Source organism: Erythranthe guttata, chromosome 13 (genome assembly GCF_056151865.1).
Source record: "Erythranthe guttata isolate IM_541 chromosome 13, IM_541, whole genome shotgun sequence".
NCBI classification, from domain to species: domain Eukaryota; kingdom Viridiplantae; phylum Streptophyta; class Magnoliopsida; order Lamiales; family Phrymaceae; genus Erythranthe; species Erythranthe guttata.
This window is the reverse complement of record NC_142545.1, coordinates 2,543,297-2,563,511: the sequence shown is the minus strand read 5'-3', so window position 1 is coordinate 2,563,511 and position 20,215 is coordinate 2,543,297. Positions and strand designations below refer to the sequence as shown.

The window sequence follows — 20,215 nt, the reverse complement described above, 5'->3', positions numbered from 1 at the left end:
CCTTACAAATTTAAAAATGGGATTATCCCCTTTCCAAATTTCATTATAGTTGCAATTTTGCATATTTAGCCTTTACTTTTTGATGCATGCTATGTTTCTCGTAGAATGTAAATGATTTCAATAAAAAAGAGGCTTGATAGAATGAGTTCAAGTTGAATGTGACGGAGAAGAATGAAGATAATAAACTTGTAAAAAAGGAGACAAGAGATTAGATTAGTATATACCAGCCGGAAGTAAAACTTTCGGCTGTACTATCTAATTCGTTCTTGTCAATGATCGTTAGGTCGAGCTTATCACATATGGTTAACCTAGTGCGGTTTACATCTTTAGTATCAAGCTATTATACGGGAGTATAAATTTACCCAAACACCTATATGGTTGGTTGCGGGTTCCTTTATTACCAAAAAAATAAAAATAAATTAGGTACTACTAGGGAAAATCTGCGTCGAGTTTATGTTGTGAATAATATTAGAGAGGGCAAATTCCACTTTCCGTCCTTGTACTTTGGCTTGATATCATTTTACCCCCTTCTATTTTTGATTGCATCGATTTGCCTGTTGCACTAGAAAAATATATTGTCTTAATGTGGACCTTGCCGTTAGTTTTCAGACTCTTGACGTTATCACCATTTGATCTAAGGTCTGAAAATTGCAAAAAATGCCACCCCTTTCAGTTTAAATAATAATTATTAAAAATAATATTAAAAAAAAAAGAAAAAGAATAAAAAAAGAACATAAAAATTCAAGACATGCACTACAAGAAATGTGACTTTTAACAACTTGCATTTAACAAAATGCGCCTAAAGTCCGTTGTAGTATTATCTATTTTACAACGTGCTTTTAATGTATGTAGTCTATATTGTCAACAAAAGATTTTTAGCAACATACTTAATTTGCAGGTTGTGAAAAATACATACAACAAGATGCACGTGCATCTTATAGAAATGCTCGCATATAACTAGATACAGTGCATCTTGTAAATGTAAAATTACATACTACAAGCAGATTATGCATGTTGTAAAATAATTAAATATAACTAGTCACTAAATACGTTGTAAAATAATTCAAATTTCTTTCAAAATAAAAAACTAATTATAATTTTATTATAAAAAACTGAAAAATCAAAATTACTTGAATCCCATAGATCATTATGCGAATAGTTATATCCATGTATAATTTATTTTATCCATAGTTAATTAATTTTATTATAAAAAAATAATTATAATTCAAATACATGTATATTAAATAATTTTATAGAAATAATTATTAAAGACATAATTTTATTATAAAAAAGTTAATTATAATTCAAATCCATGTATATCAATTAATTTTATAGAAATAATTATTAAACACATTTTTACTAGTAAGATTAAAATTATTATCAAATATGAAGTTTCATTTTAGCCTATATATAATTTAATAACAAAGCCGACTTAATAATATTACTAACTTAGCAGTAAAGAACAATTTTTGTTTTCTTCTTCCATTCCCTTTTTTTATATAATTATAATTATAAAAGAACAATATAATGATTATAAAAAATAAAACCAACCCCTCCACCACTTTCCATGCCCCATTACCCAGGTATTAGATTGGACGGAAGAAAAGAGCAAAAAGTAGAACGGTTGAGAAAGAAATCAAGAATACTGAATACGGCGACTAGGGCATCTCCAGTTTCAACAACTACATACCGAGGTAACAATTCCATCACTGATTTATCTGATTTCTTCAATACCACAGCGGCAGTTCCAAATTGTAATTGAGCCATAGGGCGGAGTGGCAATATTTATTGGGGCAAAATTATAACCTTTTTATTCTTTGCAGATGATATTTTCTCTTGACGGGACTTTTATTAGCGTATTTATACAATAATTTTGTTTCTAGTTAATGAATTGTTAGATTATAAGATTCATTTGTTTTACTGTGTTCGTACTAAATTTAGTACTAATGCCTCACCCGTAGTGGGGTTTTTTCTTTTAGATTTTTGCTTTAGAAAACTAGCATTTATTTCTCTTGATTTTTGTAGATGATTGGTCAAGAAATATTTGGTTAAGGTTTAAATCTTTTCATGATTCATATTAGTTTGACTCGGCTAAATGGAAAGAACGATACTGAGCTTGTAGGAGGTATTTCAAACAGATCATCATAATTGGTCCTTGTATATGTACATAGTGGAATTTTGTGTAATGGTAATTACTTTTAGAGAAATGCAAATTAAATGAAATATGTGTTTCTTGTTCATTTGATATATATATATATATATATATATATATATAAATTGTTCTCTTTGTATCCTTTGTTTTCTTATCAAGGGAATCCATATTTGACTAGGATAGAATTTAGAACGGGCAATCAAACTTTTAAGGTTTGAAATATTTGTTAATTTGTTGACTAATTACCCTTGTTTATTTTGACCGCGGATGATTTTTGTTGACCGTGAATGTTGCTATGCAAAACATTTGACGAAAAGAAATTGTCAACAGGCCCGGTTCTGAGGGAAGACGACCAAGGCGGTCGCCTAGGGCCCCCGATTTTTTACGAATTTTAGGGGCCCTTGATTCTAAAAAAATAGTGCTTATATATTAGTATTTGTTGATAATATATATTTAAGGGCCCTTATTAAAAGAAATTATAACCATGTAAATAATTTACACTTATTTTTTAAATATTCTATAATATAAATTAAGAATTCAGATCAATTTTTTCATAGTAAAAGATTAATCTTTCTTTTTGTTTATGTTACTTTTTTTTTTTCCAGTAGTACGTGTAGTCATAACTATATTATTTAAAATGCTAACTAACATATATTAATTTTGGCTAATTTATTTGTTTCTTAGATGTTTTAAATCTTTATAGTTTTGTTTCATCTTAATATATTGTCCCATAAAATATAGTATGCACTTATTTTAATGTAAATGTTAGTTAATAGTTTTAAGCAAATTCTAAATTTGACTGTGAATCAAATATACTACGGATAAGGGGCATACCAAGATTGAAAAAAGTATTTTTCGATAATATTTTATAAATATAAATTTTTTGCCCCCATTATTGTTTTGTTTAATTAGTTCACACTCTTTTATAAATTTATTAGGTTTATTTTATGTTTAATAAAAAATATTATGTTTAAAACCCTATAGATATTTTTACTAAAATTTGGCATTTTTTTCACGATTACCTCTAGAAAAAATTGGGGGCGATGCCCCCGAACCCCCAACATTTTAACCTACCTCGTCATATTATTTCCGGAAAAAAAAAATCTTTGCCCAAACTAGGGGGCCCCATTTCAACAATGTCTACGAAGTTCGCCTTGGGCCCCCAAAATCCTAGGAACGGGCCTGATTGTCAACATGATGAAGTCAAAACTTGTTTTAGCCTGAGGCTAATAATCACGGCTCAGGTTGAGAAGGGTTGTGTGCTTTATTAGTATTTTAACTTCTATCCATACAGTTTGCTTTCTTTTTTTTTTAATTAGTTTTTTTTGAATCGAAAATTTGCAGATATGAAATGAATATGGACAAGTAGAGTGGGAAACTGGTGCTTCTGGTTAAGTGAATACTGCAAGGGCAGCAAAGTGGTTGTTGGACTTCATACAGATGTTCCATAAATCATGTGCAAACAAGAAACTGCCACTAATCCCATTGTAAGAAAATTCATATTATGTTATAAAATATATATATTTGTTACTTCAATTAATAATTTATATCTCAGTCTTAAGTTACAAAAAAAGAAAAAAAAAACAATTCTTCCATGTTTATTACGTTATGTATGTTTATCTTGTCGTTTGTTGTTTTTATCTTTTAATTAGATAATTTTTGAATTTATTGTTTGTATTATAGCTGTAAGTATGACATATACCCAAAATACTGTCAACTGGGGTGTAGTTGTGTTTTCTTGAATCTGAATTTCATGTTTTGGATATTTTTTCAGAGAGATTAGAGAATACTTATTTGCTCCATTTCTTTTTTTCTTCTACGGACTTGCTAACTCATTGTTTTAACTTTTCCAGATAGATACTTGCAATGGTTTCTAGTGTGAAGGCTTCACTCCTAACAAATCCTACAAACTCAAAATGTTTATTGAAGTCGAACGGCTGGTAATTAATCAAATTATTAATTCTTTTTTTATACGTATATACTGAAATTCTTTGAAGTGTTTTATATATCATTCAACTTAGTGATAATTGATAAGACTCCTAATTCTGAGTTGACTCTGTATGCAACACTGTAATGAAGTAGGAAAATAGTTTACGGTGTTATTGCTACATAATTCTCCCTATTAAGGTATGCTTTACTTATCAGTTTCATAGCACCATATTGTTAGACATTATGATACAGAAGCCTAGTGTAGTAGCTTTTGTTTATTATTCATTTTATAGTTAATAAATGCGTGAAGAGTTTGTCTCGTGAGTAATAACACTTGTTGATTTTTTCAGTAGATTCTGGAGCACTTGACTTCTGTTGAACTTAATTAACTCATGTGACGAGGCAAATGAAAGATGAGCATTGGCGGCTGCTTAGAATTAGTCGCACGATTATAGTACTCTTGGATAATTTTGTATTTCAAGGATTTGATGTATTGGATGGACAATATTGAGTTGGATTTGAAAATCTGATTTCTTTATGTTTTGATTATAAAAAAAATTAATATTTTTTTGTGAGCTCAAGTAATTCGACAACATGCATCTTACATTGTAGTTAGATTATCTTCAATAGTCGGAAGCACATTGTGGAACATTTATAACCACAGTCGGGTGCATGTTGTATCTTGTGTATGACAGCATGCTCAAAAGCCTTGTTGTATAGATTACGACAATGCACTGTTAAATGTTGTTAATTCCCAATAACAAGATACACATTGTGTTGTAAATCTTATACAACATACACTTATGTGTTCTACAACTGGCGATGCACCTTGTCAAATATACCGAAATTTAACATGTTGGTCAACAACGTTTCATGATGCGTTGTTGTTTCCCTTTAACAAGACACATCGAGTGTTGTTAAAGGACCTTTTTCTTGTAGTGATGGGAAAGGATCACATGGGGCTCAACCACAAGAAACTCATTTTTTCATTATTTAATATTTATTTTTTATTATTATTATTATTTTTTAAACTGGGAAGGGTGGCGTTGTTGCAATTTTCAGACCTTGAACCGAACGGTGTTAAGAACAAATGTCTAAAAACTAACTGTGAGGGCCACATTAAGACAATTTTTCAAGTGCAGGGAGAAAAATCGATGCAATCGAAAATAGAATGGAGTAAATCGAAAATTCCATTCGGATTTGGACCCCTACTTTAGAGTCTTTGCAACAAAACGAATTGAATTGGTTTATTTTTTCAATACAACGATGCTAATAAAGTGTTTGGATTTTGTTCGAGTTCGAATTGTTTAATATTTTTACATATTTTCCTTATTATTTATATTTTAATCAACTCGATATCAGACTATATTAATTCGTTTTGCTAGCAAATTGAATTCAACAAAATTGTAAATTGCAAGAATTTGGATCGATGAGTGAATACGAGAAAGATATCAATAACTTCGAACAAATAATTTGCAAATTAAGACCTAACAATTTAAAATTGTTATGAAAATAAAATTTGAACAAATTTAATAAATTTAGTTTCATGAATATGAACAAATTTAATAAATTTGGGAAAGAAGAAGAGGGGAATTAGGGTGAGAAAGATCGAACACACAAAACGACGTCGCCTTTTGAACGCTGATATGGGTTCATTGGAAAGTGCTTTAGGAGTTGTTGGGCCTGACTTCATTGGAAAGTGTTTTAGGAGTTATAGGCTAATCTTATTGAGTTATTAGCACAGACATAACGTTTTGTGTAATCTCTAATTGTCGAACAAAATCATATATTAAAAAAATTAGCAGTAATCCTCATAAGTTATGTTTTGCAAAGCACACGACTCTTTACATTAAAATTGATTTTTTATTTAAATGAAATGACAAAATTACCCCTAGTATTTTTTTAAAAAATATTTCAATTTAAATAAACAAAATGATTTTTTTTATATTGAATATAAAAGAAAAATATGAAACTTTTATTTTGGGTCATTCAAAAATTATCGGGTGAATTTATAATTTTCTAAATTTATGTTTTAACGGGTATTTTGGTCTTTTCAGGTCAAAAAACATACCCCGGGTTGTGAAATCCTCATGTGCAACACACATTCATCTCGTAGGGACCTGATTGGCTTTGACTCATTTTTATAGAGGGATTTTTTTCTAATATTTTTAACACGGGGACTTTTTCAACAATTATAAATTACAAATGGGTGATTCTTGAAAAAAAAACTCTAATCTTATGTATGTTAAATACCAAACATTAAATAATCCCTTTCTAGTGAATTGAAAGAAATAAACAAATAAAATAAAATAAAGTGATGAAGTAATATATTTAAAATACGATCATCCATATTCGTGCATGCATGATGATGCATCTTATTTAATAATTAATATATTTAATGTTAAATATATAGGAAACTATCTATACATAGGGAATCATAATTTCCACAAGTTTTGAGTTTTGACCATTATTAATTTATCATCGATATTTTCTCTCCTTAATTTAAATATAGGAAATATAGAATTGAAGAAAGAGAGAATTATAAAACTCGAAAGTACGAGATATACATACCAAGATTACAAGATATATATTTATAATAATAATATAATAAATAATAATAACAATATACGCTAATACTAAATATGTTTGGAACGTGTGATTGACACAATAAAATTTTCCATGATATTGAATAAAGATTTAAGGGAATTGCGGGTAGTAGTACGCTATGTGCCAATCTCTATATATATACATACACACACACACACACAAACGCAAACACACTAGTCATCAAAATTCAAAAAGTCACGGAGAAGAATATTCATAACAATGTCAATTTCATATACTAGTACTCTCTTACTGAGTTTGGTGTTGATTTGTTGTTGTTGTTGTTGTTTTGTAAGTGCCGCAGTCGTTGAAGATTTATGTACCAAGACTCGCGATCCAAATTTTTGCAAGACCGTTCTCGGGAGAGATACTCGTACTAAAGCCGCTGGCATGTTTGATCTTACTTTGATCGCGATAGACTTAGCTTCCACGGCTGCATCGGATACGAAAGAAAAGATTCACACGCTCCGTTTGTCCGAGACCAATAATAAACTGAAATATTATTACGAGGCATGCGAATCGTACTACGAAAATTCTTTGGATGGTCTTAGTATTGCAAGAGACCATCTGAAGAAACAAGATTACGTGGGCGTTAACGAAGCTGCATCCGAAGTCGAGGACGATGCGTCCTATTGTGAAGATGCTTTGAACAGTCCGCCATTCAAGTCCGCGTTCACTAAAGAGAATTCCGACCTACAGCTGCTTGCCGATATCGTTATAAACGCAGCAAATTTGCTTTGAATCTCCACAACAACTGTGACTATAGTTTAATATTTTTTTTTTTCATATAATCTATCACTTTAGAGAGTTCCATGTTTGTTTGTTTGTTTGTTTTTTTTTTTTTTTGTTCTTTTCATATTTTACCCTTTTTAATTCAACTTTAAGTATTAATTCTCTCTTAAAGCCACATTAACGCTAAAGATTATTTTGATTTTTTTTTAAGTGTTTATATTATATATATATATATATATATATATATATATATATATATATATAAACACAGAAGGGTAGGCAATCTAAATGAAAGTTTAGACAATTGCAAATCCATTAAATCAATAACATGTAACAAAATAAAGAATTCTAGTTAAGTAGCTTAACATATTATAACTTTCGTTCAACATACCCAAAATATATTATTAATATTAATGGTATAGAACGATTTATGTTGAGTTATGAGAAAACTATAACGAAAATTCTAACCATGTTAAGAAAAGTGAGGGACGAGATTGATGGTAATGTGAACTTCTACAAGAAACAAGTGAGAATTAAATTATATTATATTAAGCCTTCATAAATCTATAAAATATGCAGTGTACCATGTAATTTTTTTTATGCATTATTAATTTATATATTATATGGGGCTTCTTAAAATTTCCGAATATGTATTATCTTATAAATTTAGCACGTTGTCCCCGAGTCGGGACCGGGAAAATTTATTATTTAAGCGAGGTTATTAATTTATCGGCTATTAATTTATTGAGGTTCTACTGTAATTGTTAATTGTTTATAGCCTCTTTTGAATGACCTAATCTTCCCCACTCAAACAACTTTTGTTCACAAGCGACCTATTACTATAAGATTCTTGTTGCTTACGAGGTTAACCACTTCATCAAATTAAAATTAAAATTTAGGCTTAATCCCACTTTCCACCCTTAAAATATACTATTTCGGTATTTTGCACCTTCGAAACAAATTAATAGCACTTTGCACCATCGAAACACAATATCTCATGCATAATGCACTTCACATGAGTTTTTAAAGCTAATAAAGGTAATTTAATATTTTTTGTTGCATTTTTAAAAATTATATTTTCTATCATAAATAAATATTTTTCGGGAAAAAAAAATTCTTCAGCTATTTCGTTATGAAGTTATCTGAAAATCATATTTTCTTCCAAATATTTCTACCTAATATTTCCACCAATTACAATAAAAGATCTATCAATCGAATAATTTAGTGATAAAAGTTTATTTGATTTTATTTTGTATGAATATATTTTTTTTCAGTTATACGGTGTGGTTTTTATTTTTTTGCACTTTGTGCGCCCTAAATTAGATGGGAGGTTGAAGAAAATAATAATTTCATTTGACGTTATTTTGCACCCCGGAAAAAAAATCAATAAAAAATGAATAATCATTTATTATTCAATTAAGGGTGAATTGTGAATGATTTATTGTGTTTTGAGAGTGCAAATTACTATTATTATTTTTCAAGAGTGGAAAGTTTCAAAAGACTCCATTTTAAGGGTGCAAAGTGGGATTAAGCAAAACTTACGGTCAGATTGAGTGGCTTTTTGTTAGAAACAAAAACTTGCTCGCTTTGGCCTCCCTCCTAATTTTGTTTAGATTATTATATGATTTTGTGTGTCTACCGTCTCTTATTTCTTGTTTATAATGATTCTCAATTTGGCTCGGGGGTTCTGAAGCGAGGTCTTCGGCAGAGTGACCCCTCTCACCACATCTTTGTATCTACTGCACGGCTGCACCTAGGCTTCGATAAGGGGAATTTTCATGGGATTCAGATAGCTCCGGCTGCCCCTTATTGTTGCGAATTTTTGTTTTGCAGACGACACACTCTTTTTTGGTGAGGCCTCGGTAGAAGACACCATAACTTTGAAAAATATTTTGAGCAAATACGCGAGGACATCGGAGCAGGAGATTAAGATGGAAAACCGACAACTTATCCACCAAATTATTATATTTCGTTACTTATCTGACCATTATTTTATTTTCTTATTTTTTGCAGATATGGCTAATTACATCCCATGTGTTGAGATATAAAATTTGATTTCCGATTATTTATCTTTTTTTTTTTTAAATAGTGTATTTGTTCTCAATCGTTTCCTATCATCGTACCGTCGTGAAAAACTAATATCCTGTCTCCCTTTGCAGGCAAACTGTGTTTCATATATTCTATTGATCTTTCATCATAATATAAAATTTAACTAGTATACATCAAAATATAAGATGCAGACCTTTCTTCCATCATTAAAGAATGCTCTTTCTTCGTCTCAAATATAAGTTCGATAAATTTTCATATGCATGCACCTATTTAGATACATAGACAGTATAATATATTTTCTCCTCTGCCGAATTATTCTCAACAAATTTGAACTCATTTTATCGAGCCTATAAAACGAGAAATAAATCATTGACAAAATGTAGAGGAGCTCAATACGCAGAAAAATCGAAATGCAAAATATTGTAATAATATCAAGATCAAGTGATATCTAACTCAAAACAATAAGAGTTGCATAGAATAATTTAAAGTCTTCTTGCCTGAAATGCCCTTCGTTTACATCCCCATCAACTGTGTTTAATTTGTTTCGGCTACTATTCACCAAAAGGCTTCTCCCGTATTTCTAAGTTATTACATCACCGTATCTAACTCATCGCCACTACATATGTCCTCCAAGCTACATATGTCCTCCAAGCAAGAGCAAACTTTCCACATAATTATGTATAAAAAACTTTCCATAGGTTCCAAGATCTTTAGTATGCTTAGTCTCTGAATTATAGACGACTAACCTAGAATTCTCTAAGGCCAATAAAGCTTCGCCACTATTCAAAAAGCCAACCACATTTTTTATCTTTTCAAACAAACGAATCGTATATAACTTAGTCCAAGATTCTTTCACACAGTACTCCTTCATCACCCACACATCACACGACTCGCCAGTTGACTTGACAACACCGAGTGATTCCTTAATCACGAAAAGACTCAACTTTGCGAAACCCAAACCACCCGCCTCCCATTCCGGCAACATCACTTCACTGAATACCTCATCTCCAACATCAAAGGCCAAAATATAACTACGACGAAAACTATTGTCACCGATCGGTTTTTGCTCGATGAGCCAATGCACAACCCCATTCAAGAAAACTTGACGAAAATACAGACTTGGATAAGCGTGCAGAGTAATATCAACTCCACCAATCAACCTCCGCCAACTCCATGTCTTGAGGGAAAATATCTCAACCTGTGTCGTAAAAATACCGGCCGCGTTTCTGCAGTAAAGAAACCTCACTACCTTGTGGTGGGCACGGCCGGCATCAACTCCGAAACCGAGTACAGAAATGTAGGCGTCTTTCGGAGTGATACTAGGGTCGGGTAAAACTACATGATTTCTAACAGACGGGTTCCATATAACGCCGGGTGATTGCGCAAAATTAATCATGAAGAAGTTATTCGATAAGCACACAAGCCCATCGCAAGAGTCTACTATTCTTAAATAAATGCTGCGTGATTCGTAGTAGGGGAATTCGAGTTTTGAGGGAGAATTGACAGCAAAGGGTACACCTTCAGTGAATTTAACCAATGAATTTGTTGATAGCGTGTGGATTAGGGTATGGTTCTTACCTTTTGAGAGGTGGGAAGCGATGAAGGCGGTGCTGGTGATAATCGACCGCCAAGATTTGGAGACGGCGGCGAAGCGGATCAAGTATTTAACCGGCAGTTTCTGGAGGATTTCGATCAGGAGGTCTGTTGGTACGTAATCCGACATGGTTTCTGTTGAAACAATAACAAAACCCTAACGAACAGCCGGAGAGATTTATTTGTTCCTTTAAATTAATTTAAATTTTATTTTTTCGAAATTCCGAAATTTTCGGGCCTTTTGGAATTGGAATGAATTTTTAGATTCCGAAATTTTGGAAACTGGAATTGGAATTGATTTTGTACTTCCGATTTTTTTTGGAATTTTTTCGAAAAAGGCTAATTCCGATCCGATCCATCCGACTTTCACTGATAGGTATGGTGAATGTTTTTTTAATCAATTTTTATATGATACAATTTATTAATGTATTTAAAAATTTTGAGTTTTCAAAATATATAAATATTTTATTAGAAATATTATATATTTTATAATTTATTCTGGATTAATTAAGTGTGAAAAGAATACGGATAATTTGAGAATTCGTCCCAACTTCTATCTCGAAATTTTTTTTAGTTTTCATATTTTAAATTAATAGATGTATGCGACTTAATTTGAGAAAATAATTTGAACTTTAAATGAATAAATTAGCTTTGCATAGGCCTCCCATGTGTTGCCAAACCATGCACCAAATTCTCTAATGTTATAAAAAACTTGCATCAAATTCCCACTATAACGGTGTAAACTATTAACGGAAATGGGATTTCATGCAAGAAAAAATGAAACACATGAGGTTTTTACGCAAGAAAAAAAACACAAGGGTATTTGGCGCAGATTTTCTTTAATTCATTGGGGTTTTATGCATAAGTCTCTGACCAACCATATTTATTATTCTAGGTTCATGGGCTATATCTCTTTCTCCAATAAGCCAATCCATTTAATATGTATTATAAATAAAGGAAAAATTAATGTATATGACAAAATTACCTCCAACCCCTAACACCCAATTCTTAATTGAAACCCCAATTTAATCAATTTTGACCACAAAAATCCAATTTTGTCTTTTTTTTATAACTTTTTTTTTCAGCAATTAATTTTTTGCCGCCGGTTTTTGGCGTTAACTTTTCGATAAATTTTGTTTGGTTCTGTATCTTCCGCCACTGGTTTCCGGCGTTGACCGCCGGTCTCCGGCGTTAACTTTCTTTAGTGATTTTTTTTTATCCTTTTTTTTACACTCGCCGCTAAATGTTGACCGTAATTGTACTGTCATTAATAGTAACTATAGACAGTACACTAACGTAATTATACTGTCGTAGGCAGTACATTAATGTAATGTACTGTCATTGACAGTACATTTATGTAATTGTCCTGTCGTTGACAGTACAATTAGAGTCAACGACAATATTATTATTTTTTTGGTTTTTTTTGTTTTTTTTTTTTTAAATTTTGTTTGATTTGTTGACAAGTCAACTTAATTATATTACTCTGCTAAAATAAAACTTAATTATATTACTGTCGTTGACGGTAAAATAACTGTAAACACAATAATATTACTGTCAACCACATCAATATTATTATTCTTTTTGGTGTTTTGTTTTCTTTGAGTTGTTGATAGACTAACGTAATAATATTATTGTCTACTATTGTCATATTACTGTAGACACAATAATATTACTGTGGTTGATGGTAATATTACTGTCAACCACAATTATGTTAATTCTTTTGGCTTTTTTTATTATGTTTACCTTTGTTGAACGGTCAAGACTTTTGTTGTGTTAATATTACTGTGATAGAGATTAATATAGCAACATTAATGTTACTGTGTTAAACTGTAGTAAGTATAATTAATTATATTGTATTTAACAGTAATATAGTTAATATTACTGTCAACCACAGCATAATTGTTGTTTAAACTGGGGGGGGGGGGGGGGATGTCAGAGAAAAAAAGAATTTAAAAAAAAAACAAAAAACAAAAAAAAAATCGAAAAATTCAACGTCGGAGACTGGCGGCAAAAAAAAACAGGAAGAGAGAGTGAGAGAAAAAAAGAAAGGTCAACGGCGGAGACGGACGAAATTGTACTCAAAATTGTGTTTTGGGTCAAAACTGAATAATTTGTGAAATTTGAGGTCAAATTAAATTAGAGGATAAAAATGGAGCTTATTAAAATATGAGGGGCTATTTTAGTATTTTACAAACCTCTGGAGAATGTGTAGACTTTTTTGTTAAAGATTCTTTTGTCTGGACCTCTTTATGAATAAGTCCATTGATGGGCTTATTCGTAAAGTGCCCATATTTGATTTCAAACAAGTGCCCATAGTTCGTCAGTTAAAGTAGTGATGGCCACAGACTTGATTCCGTTAGTACTAATGGAAAATTAACGGAAATGACTAAAAGTGTTGAATTTTAAAAAGATGAGGGACCAATTGTGTTATTCATGAACATGAGAGACCAAATATGTAATTGATGCAAATTTGAGGAACGAACACTGTAATTTTTCCAAATCTGAACGCTTAAGCATACTCATAACTGAGATCATCTTCATCATAAAAAGGAATAAAAATGTAAAAGGCTAATTAAATAGGAGGATGAAAAATAAATTATGTAAAAGAAAATTAGGATCAACCACATAAGATGCATGTTGGATTCTTGTGAATCTTATCATCACAATCAACATCAGATTCCAACGAAAGCAACTAAACAAACACAACATAATGCGGGATTAATCATCGGTAGCGCCTAATCCTCTAGAACTAAACAAGACCACTGTGTAATCTGTAAATAACAAAAACCCCATTTGACTAATTTCGGTGGGTAGATTATACTTTCCCGTAATCATGCCTTTCGATTTCATCCCCATAAAAAAATAATTAAACTTTCTTAAATTGATAATTCTCCATTTTAAGTTATACATTAGCCATTTAATTAACATGTCGTCCAAGCAAAAGCAAGCTTTCGACATAATTATCAACATAGAACGACGGCGTAATAGTCCCATAGATTCCAAGATCCTTAACCCGCCTAGTATCTTGATTATAAGATACTAAATCGATCCTATCAGTGCCTAAATCAAGCCTATATAAACCCAATAAAGCCTCACCACACTTCCGAAACCCCATTACTCGAAACGCACCTCTCATGAAATCAACGGTATACAACCTCGTCCAAGATTCTTCCACGCGGTACTCCTTCATCACCCACACATCACACGCGCACCCGACGTAATTGACCACACCGAGCGATTCCCCAATCACGAAGATGCGCAGAGTCGGTAGTTTACTTGCATTTGCCAACTCGCGTGGCAACATTACTTCACCAAATACCTCATTGTCAATGTCAAAGGCCAAAATTGAACTAAGTCGAGCGATACTGTAACCGATCGGTTCTTTTTCGGAGAGCCAATGGACAACCCCATTAAAGAAAACTTGAGAATGCATATTCGAATAAGCCCGGAGAGTAACATTCACTCCGCGAACCCTCCGCCAACTCATTGTCTTGAGCGAGAATATCTCGACTTTTGGAGTGAAGTAGCTACGGTATACGAAATAAACCAGCCTCACAACCTTGTAAGCATGACTAGCAACTCCTCCTCCAAACCCTAGCACAAACATGAAGCAGTCGGTTGGATCCCGATTGATAGTCGGGTCGGGTAAAACTAGATGATATCTAACGGATGGGTTCCATATAATAATATTTGGCTGCCAATGATTATCGAACACGCCATCCGATAAGCACACCAGCCCGCCGCATGAGCCGACTACTCGGAAACGATCGATCTCGAATTCGTAGGGGAATTCGAGCTGTGAGGATGAATTGGCGCCATCTTCAGTGAATTTAAGCAATGAATATTGTTCTCGATTTTTTGCTGTGAGGAGGAGGGTTTGGTTCTTGTTGGTTGAGAGGTGGGATGCGATAAAGGCGGGGCTGGTGATAATTGACCGCCAAGATTTGGAGACGGCGGTGAATCGGAGTAAGGATTTGACAGGCAGTTTTTGGAGGATTTTGATCTGGAGCTCGGTGGGTAGGTAGTCCGCCATGGTAGAAACAGAACAAACCCTATCGAACAGGGGAGATTTTTTTGGAGGATAATTATATGGGTGTAGATTTGTGTGATTAAAAAAATTAATTATAGTCTTTATGTTAATGTTAATGTTAATTACAATGATATATATTGGTAGTAATATTTATTTACAAAATAATTACTTTTTATATATAAATAAGTTTTAAAAAAATAAAAAAAATTCAAAAACTCGGTTGGACCCCGGTTGAACTAGGGATGGCAACGGGTCGTTTCTGGGCCGGGTTCGCCTAAACCCAAGACCCGACTTACGAAAAATATATAAATCCAAGACCTGTCCCAACCCGCTTTAGCTTAGACCCAGACCCGCCCCAACCCAGACCCTAACTAAACGGTTCTAACCCGCCAGACCTGCTAGACCCATTAACATACAAAAAATTTAATATTTTTTTAACTTTCATAACATTTTGCTTGTATATTTTTACGATATAATCTCAATACTAAAATACAATATTTTAAAAAATCTCTACAAGTGACATAACATGAACAATAAAATTATAATTAGTTATATTTAACTTCGATAATAAGTAAAATTCAAAATGCAAGATAATTAGCGGTGGTCGAGTGATAAATATTACTCACGAGAAATGAGATTCGAAAAATAAAACAGTGAAAATAGGTAAATGAGAATAGACAAGATGGAAATTGATAGTTTGATAGATGAAATCCGAAATTATATATATATATATATATATATATATATATATATATATATATATATATATATATATATATATATATATATATACATACATACGAGTCGGTTCTGGGTCGGTTCCAATAAGACCCGTAACCCGACCCAGAACCATCCGGTTCTAGAAACTTAAACCCATTTACCCGACCCAGAATCATTTAGCTGACCCAGACCCGTCCCAAACGGGTCGGTTCCGGGTCCAAGACCCGCCAAACCCGTACCCATTGCCATCCCTAGGTTGAACCGATTCAACCGTAACCCAGTTGACTGTCTGGTTCTATGTCCGATCCGGTTTTAAAAACATTGGTAATTTCTATAATTTGTGCTCTTTTGTGTGTTTTTATATTGTATTGGGGTGAATAATAAATAGAATTATGGTCTTTAGATAAATATTTAGTATTGATCATAATCATAAATATATATAAATAATTTAAAAATATAATAATTACTTTTATATATATATATATATATATATATATATATATATATATAATTAAACAAATAAAAATTAAAAAAAACTCGGTTGAACCGGTCCAACCGTGACCCAGTTAGCTGTCCGGTTCGATGTCCGGTCCGGTTTTAAAAACATTGCCTCTAACCCTTATTATAATGGGGCTATCTAGGGTCCAAGAGGATTGTACTTCTTTGACTATGATCAACCAATGAAAATGCACCACGTAGGATTAGTACGTACCCAATTAAAAAAAGTACGAACCCTAGGTTACTAGTAAAATTACGTAAAAACCCTTTTAATTAAAGTTATACTTAATTATAAAATTAATGATTTAAGGGGTGTTTGCAAATGCTTTTGCAAACAGCTTATGAGCTCTTCTTGCCTCATAATCTATTTTTTGGTGTTTGTGACACAAACTTCTACTTTTGCTTCTCTAAAAATAAGCTATTTTAAGTTATAATCTCAAAAGCAGGCTTGACCCAACTTTTTCGGTTGATGGCATTTGTGTAAATAAAAATAAGTTGTTTTAAATATTTTAAGGTGATGTTTGCAAATGATTATTTAAAAGCAGAAGTTAGTGATTGTGAGTTAAGTTAGTTTTAAGTGCTTATTTGTAAAAGTTGGGGGTGTTTGCAAATATTCCGGAAAATAACTTAAATAGAAAAAGCAGGGTTAGAGGTCTTTTTAAAAAAATAGTTTAAAGCAGATTATTTTAAGAGAAGCAAAAGCAAAATTAAGTTGATTTTGCAAACACGTGAAAACAGATTATGAGAAAAAAAAAAGCTCATAATCACTTTCAAAAAGCTTTTGCAAACACCACCTAATTCATTTTTACCCTTTTAATTAATTTAATTAATCCCCACGTTTACCCAACATTACCCGGTATTCACGTCAAAACCCTGTCACATAAAACACCTCCACTTCCACCTTCACGTCCACTCTGTTTCAGCAAGAAATTCACCGTCACAATCACAATAGGTATGAACCTTCATCTTTTTTTTTTTTTCCGTGTTGTAGTTTAAGGATTAATAACATTAAATCTATATATTTTTGAATTACGCACCTGTGCTTTTCCTCAAATATATGTAGCAATTTGGCTTATATGATTTTGGGCTTTCCGATTTCTGTAAGAATATGGCTAAAATCTTGTTTCACTAACTTTGTGTTTTGAATATATATTTGAGATTGTTTTAATTTGAAACATTTGTCCTCGTGTATTCTAACATGGGTTTTGCATATATTTTTTTTCATGTACTTACGCAATATGTTGCAATCTTTGTGTTTAGCTATGGGAGTCTGTATGAAAGGGCTTTTAGGGAAAAAAATGTAATTTGCTTATCTGTAATCTACACATCAATATTAGTTTATCCAAATTATGGTCTATTTGATTATAATCATTCTTTAATGTTAATCTTTGATTTTTTTGTATCAGCACAACACAGTGTGTGTCTATGGGTTCTTCATTTAATTATTTTAACATCTCACCTACTGTTTCTGAGAACTTTCATCGTATAACGACGAAGACTCGCATCCGATCAATGTCACTAGCCACAGAGTTCGTGTTGGTAAAAACTCTGACTCGGTCAAGGCTAATTGGGATAACAAAACCACAGAGGTATTCATTAGGCTGTGTGTCCAAGAAACCACAGCGGTATATCGTCCTGGTAGCCACTTTAATAAAATCAGATGGGATAACCTCGTTCAAAAATTCTCTTCTGCTACAAACCGCAACTACACAAGAATCCAACTTAAGAACAAATGGGATATAATGAAAAAGGAATGGGGTCAGTGCAAAGCTATTTTACATGGTGAGTCGGGATTAGGCTGGAATCAAATAAAAGGCACATTTGATGCAACTCCAGAGTGGTGGCATAAGAAGATACATGTAGCTTGAATTTTAAAGAAATGTGTTTAGTTTCTTTATTTTATTAAAGTAGTATTTTAAAATGTTTGGTTTGAATTTCAGGCAAATCCACTCGCAACCAAATTTCGAGAGAGGGGTCCTTTGTGTCTATATGAGCAAGAGATGTTATTCTCGGATGTGATTGCAACTGGAACAAGTTCATGGACTCCAAGCTCTGGTATATTGCCACCCCACATCCAAGAGGAAAGAGAACAAGAATCTCAAGGTGAACCATTCGAGGATCTCGAAAGTGGATATCCGCAGTCCGAGCCTCCAATATATACACCTACACCTACTGATGAAACAACCGAAATATCGACTAAAGTGCCAAGAGAAGCACCACCAACTAGTCCGATGAGAAAAAGCACTGAATTTCTTAATCGTATCCGTAAAAAGAAAACTAAGAAGGTCTCTAATGCTGACAAGATCTCAAAGTGTCTGGAAAGAATGGTTGATGCAATGGAATATGACTCATCTCGCCTTAATGGTGATACAAGGCGTCAATACAGCATACAAGAATGTCTCGAGATATTGGAGAATATGCCCGGAATTGATGAAGGTGGTCTTCTGTGGATGTATGCGACTCGCATTTTCTTAAAGCAAGCCAGCTATTCGTGAGTTGTTTTTTACCATAAAAAAAGATGAGATCCGCTTGAAGTGGTTTGAGGAACAAATGGAACGGGACATTATATGCCGTACTACTTCAACTACATTAGTTCATGGTTCTCATGAAAATGACCATGCATTATCTAGATGAATGAGAACATTTGATTTAATACTCTAGAATTGGATGTTATTTTTTTCTAATCTACTTTCTTGTTTGTTTGGTTTGTTGCTGTTTGTTAAGAATTGAACTACTTTGGATGTTTATCCTATTTGGTTTGTTAAGATTTTTTACGATTTATTTATTAAATCTCATGGCAGTTGAATTTGTTTTTCTAAGTACTTTCTCTTGTTATTGACAGAATGGATGATACTGATGACGACTCAAACTCAAACATGGATTCTCTTTCTAAATCATCAGGTAGCCATGATTTAGATTCTTTAAGCAGTGATGAAGAAACAAAAAGTGTTATATCAACATCTAACAAAAGCGGAGCTCATGTTCTAAATTCAATATGTATCGCGGTCGTATCTTACTATCAAAACTATTTACATAAAACTCCGTGTCACAATAGAGAGTATAGCGGATGGGCTGCTTTGTTGTCTATTTTTAATGGAAATCCTCGACGTTGTAAGGAAAACTTAAGAATGAGAATAGAGACTTTCTTTCTACTTTGTAAGTTATTAGTTGATGAATATGGTCTTGTACCAATGAGAGGAATTGCAGTTGAGGAACAGGTTGCTACATTCCTTATGCTAGTGGGTCCAAGATGTGGAAATAGACAGTGTCAAGAAATGTTGCAAAGATCTGGATTTACAATAAGTAAATCATTTCATAGGTACCTAAAAGCATGTACATTGATGTCCATCGACAGGGTTATTCCATTCACAGATAACTCTGTCACTCATAAGTACATTCGAACTAACAAGAGATTTTATCCTCACTTTAAGGTAATGTTTTTTGAAATAACGTTTTAAGTAAATCTTGTTCGTGTTCTTTTTTTCTAAGCAACTGATATTCATTTTATTAAGGATTGTATTGGAGCAATTGACGGAACCCACATTAAGGCGGCGCTTCAGAAGGAGCAACAAACTCCTTTTATTGGAAGAAAAAGAACTCCCACTCAAAATATTATGGTCGTATGTGACTTTGATATGTGTTTCACGTACGTATTGCCAGGTTGGGAGGGAAGTGCGCATGACACGCGAATATTTTATGACACTATCAGAAATCCGGAAAAAAAAATTCCAATGCCACCTCCTGGTTTGATTATTTTCAAGCTCATATTTTTTTATACATTTTAGCTTATCTGTGTAGTGCATTCATTATATATGAGTCTTCTAATATTTGTGATAGGTAAGTACTATTTGGTTGATGCCGGTTATCCAAATATATCATGATTTCTTGCACCATTCAAAGGTGAGAAG

At 32.5% G+C, this 20,215-nt stretch overlaps 4 protein-coding genes across 4 annotated transcripts; 2 read left to right on the top strand and 2 right to left on the bottom strand.

Annotated features, from left to right (window-relative positions):
* Positions 1-7,075: 7,075 nt before the first annotated feature.
* On the top strand, positions 7,076-7,426 carry LOC148765640 (pectinesterase inhibitor-like). Its single transcript, XM_088811877.1, has one exon. The coding sequence runs from the start codon at positions 7,076-7,078 to the stop codon at positions 7,424-7,426; it is 351 nt and encodes a 116-aa protein (XP_088668003.1).
* A 2,068-nt stretch (positions 7,427-9,494) lies between these two features.
* Positions 9,495-11,219, bottom strand: LOC105972007 (F-box protein CPR1). Its single transcript, XM_088812023.1, has one exon. The coding sequence runs from the start codon at positions 11,187-11,189 to the stop codon at positions 10,101-10,103; it is 1,089 nt and encodes a 362-aa protein (XP_088668149.1). The 5' UTR covers positions 11,190-11,219; the 3' UTR covers positions 9,495-10,100.
* A 2,666-nt stretch (positions 11,220-13,885) lies between these two features.
* LOC148765639 (F-box protein CPR1-like) lies at positions 13,886-15,149 on the bottom strand. The gene has a single exon (XM_088811785.1). It carries the CDS (start codon positions 15,090-15,092, stop codon positions 13,977-13,979), a length of 1,116 nt encoding a protein of 371 aa, XP_088667911.1. The 5' UTR covers positions 15,093-15,149; the 3' UTR covers positions 13,886-13,976.
* A 2,900-nt stretch (positions 15,150-18,049) lies between these two features.
* LOC148765638 (uncharacterized) lies at positions 18,050-18,802 on the top strand. The gene is made up of 2 exons (XM_088811876.1): positions 18,050-18,166; positions 18,248-18,802. The coding sequence occupies exons 1-2, from the start codon at positions 18,050-18,052 to the stop codon at positions 18,800-18,802; spliced, it is 672 nt and encodes a 223-aa protein (XP_088668002.1).
* The last annotated feature ends 1,413 nt before the right edge of the window (positions 18,803-20,215 follow it).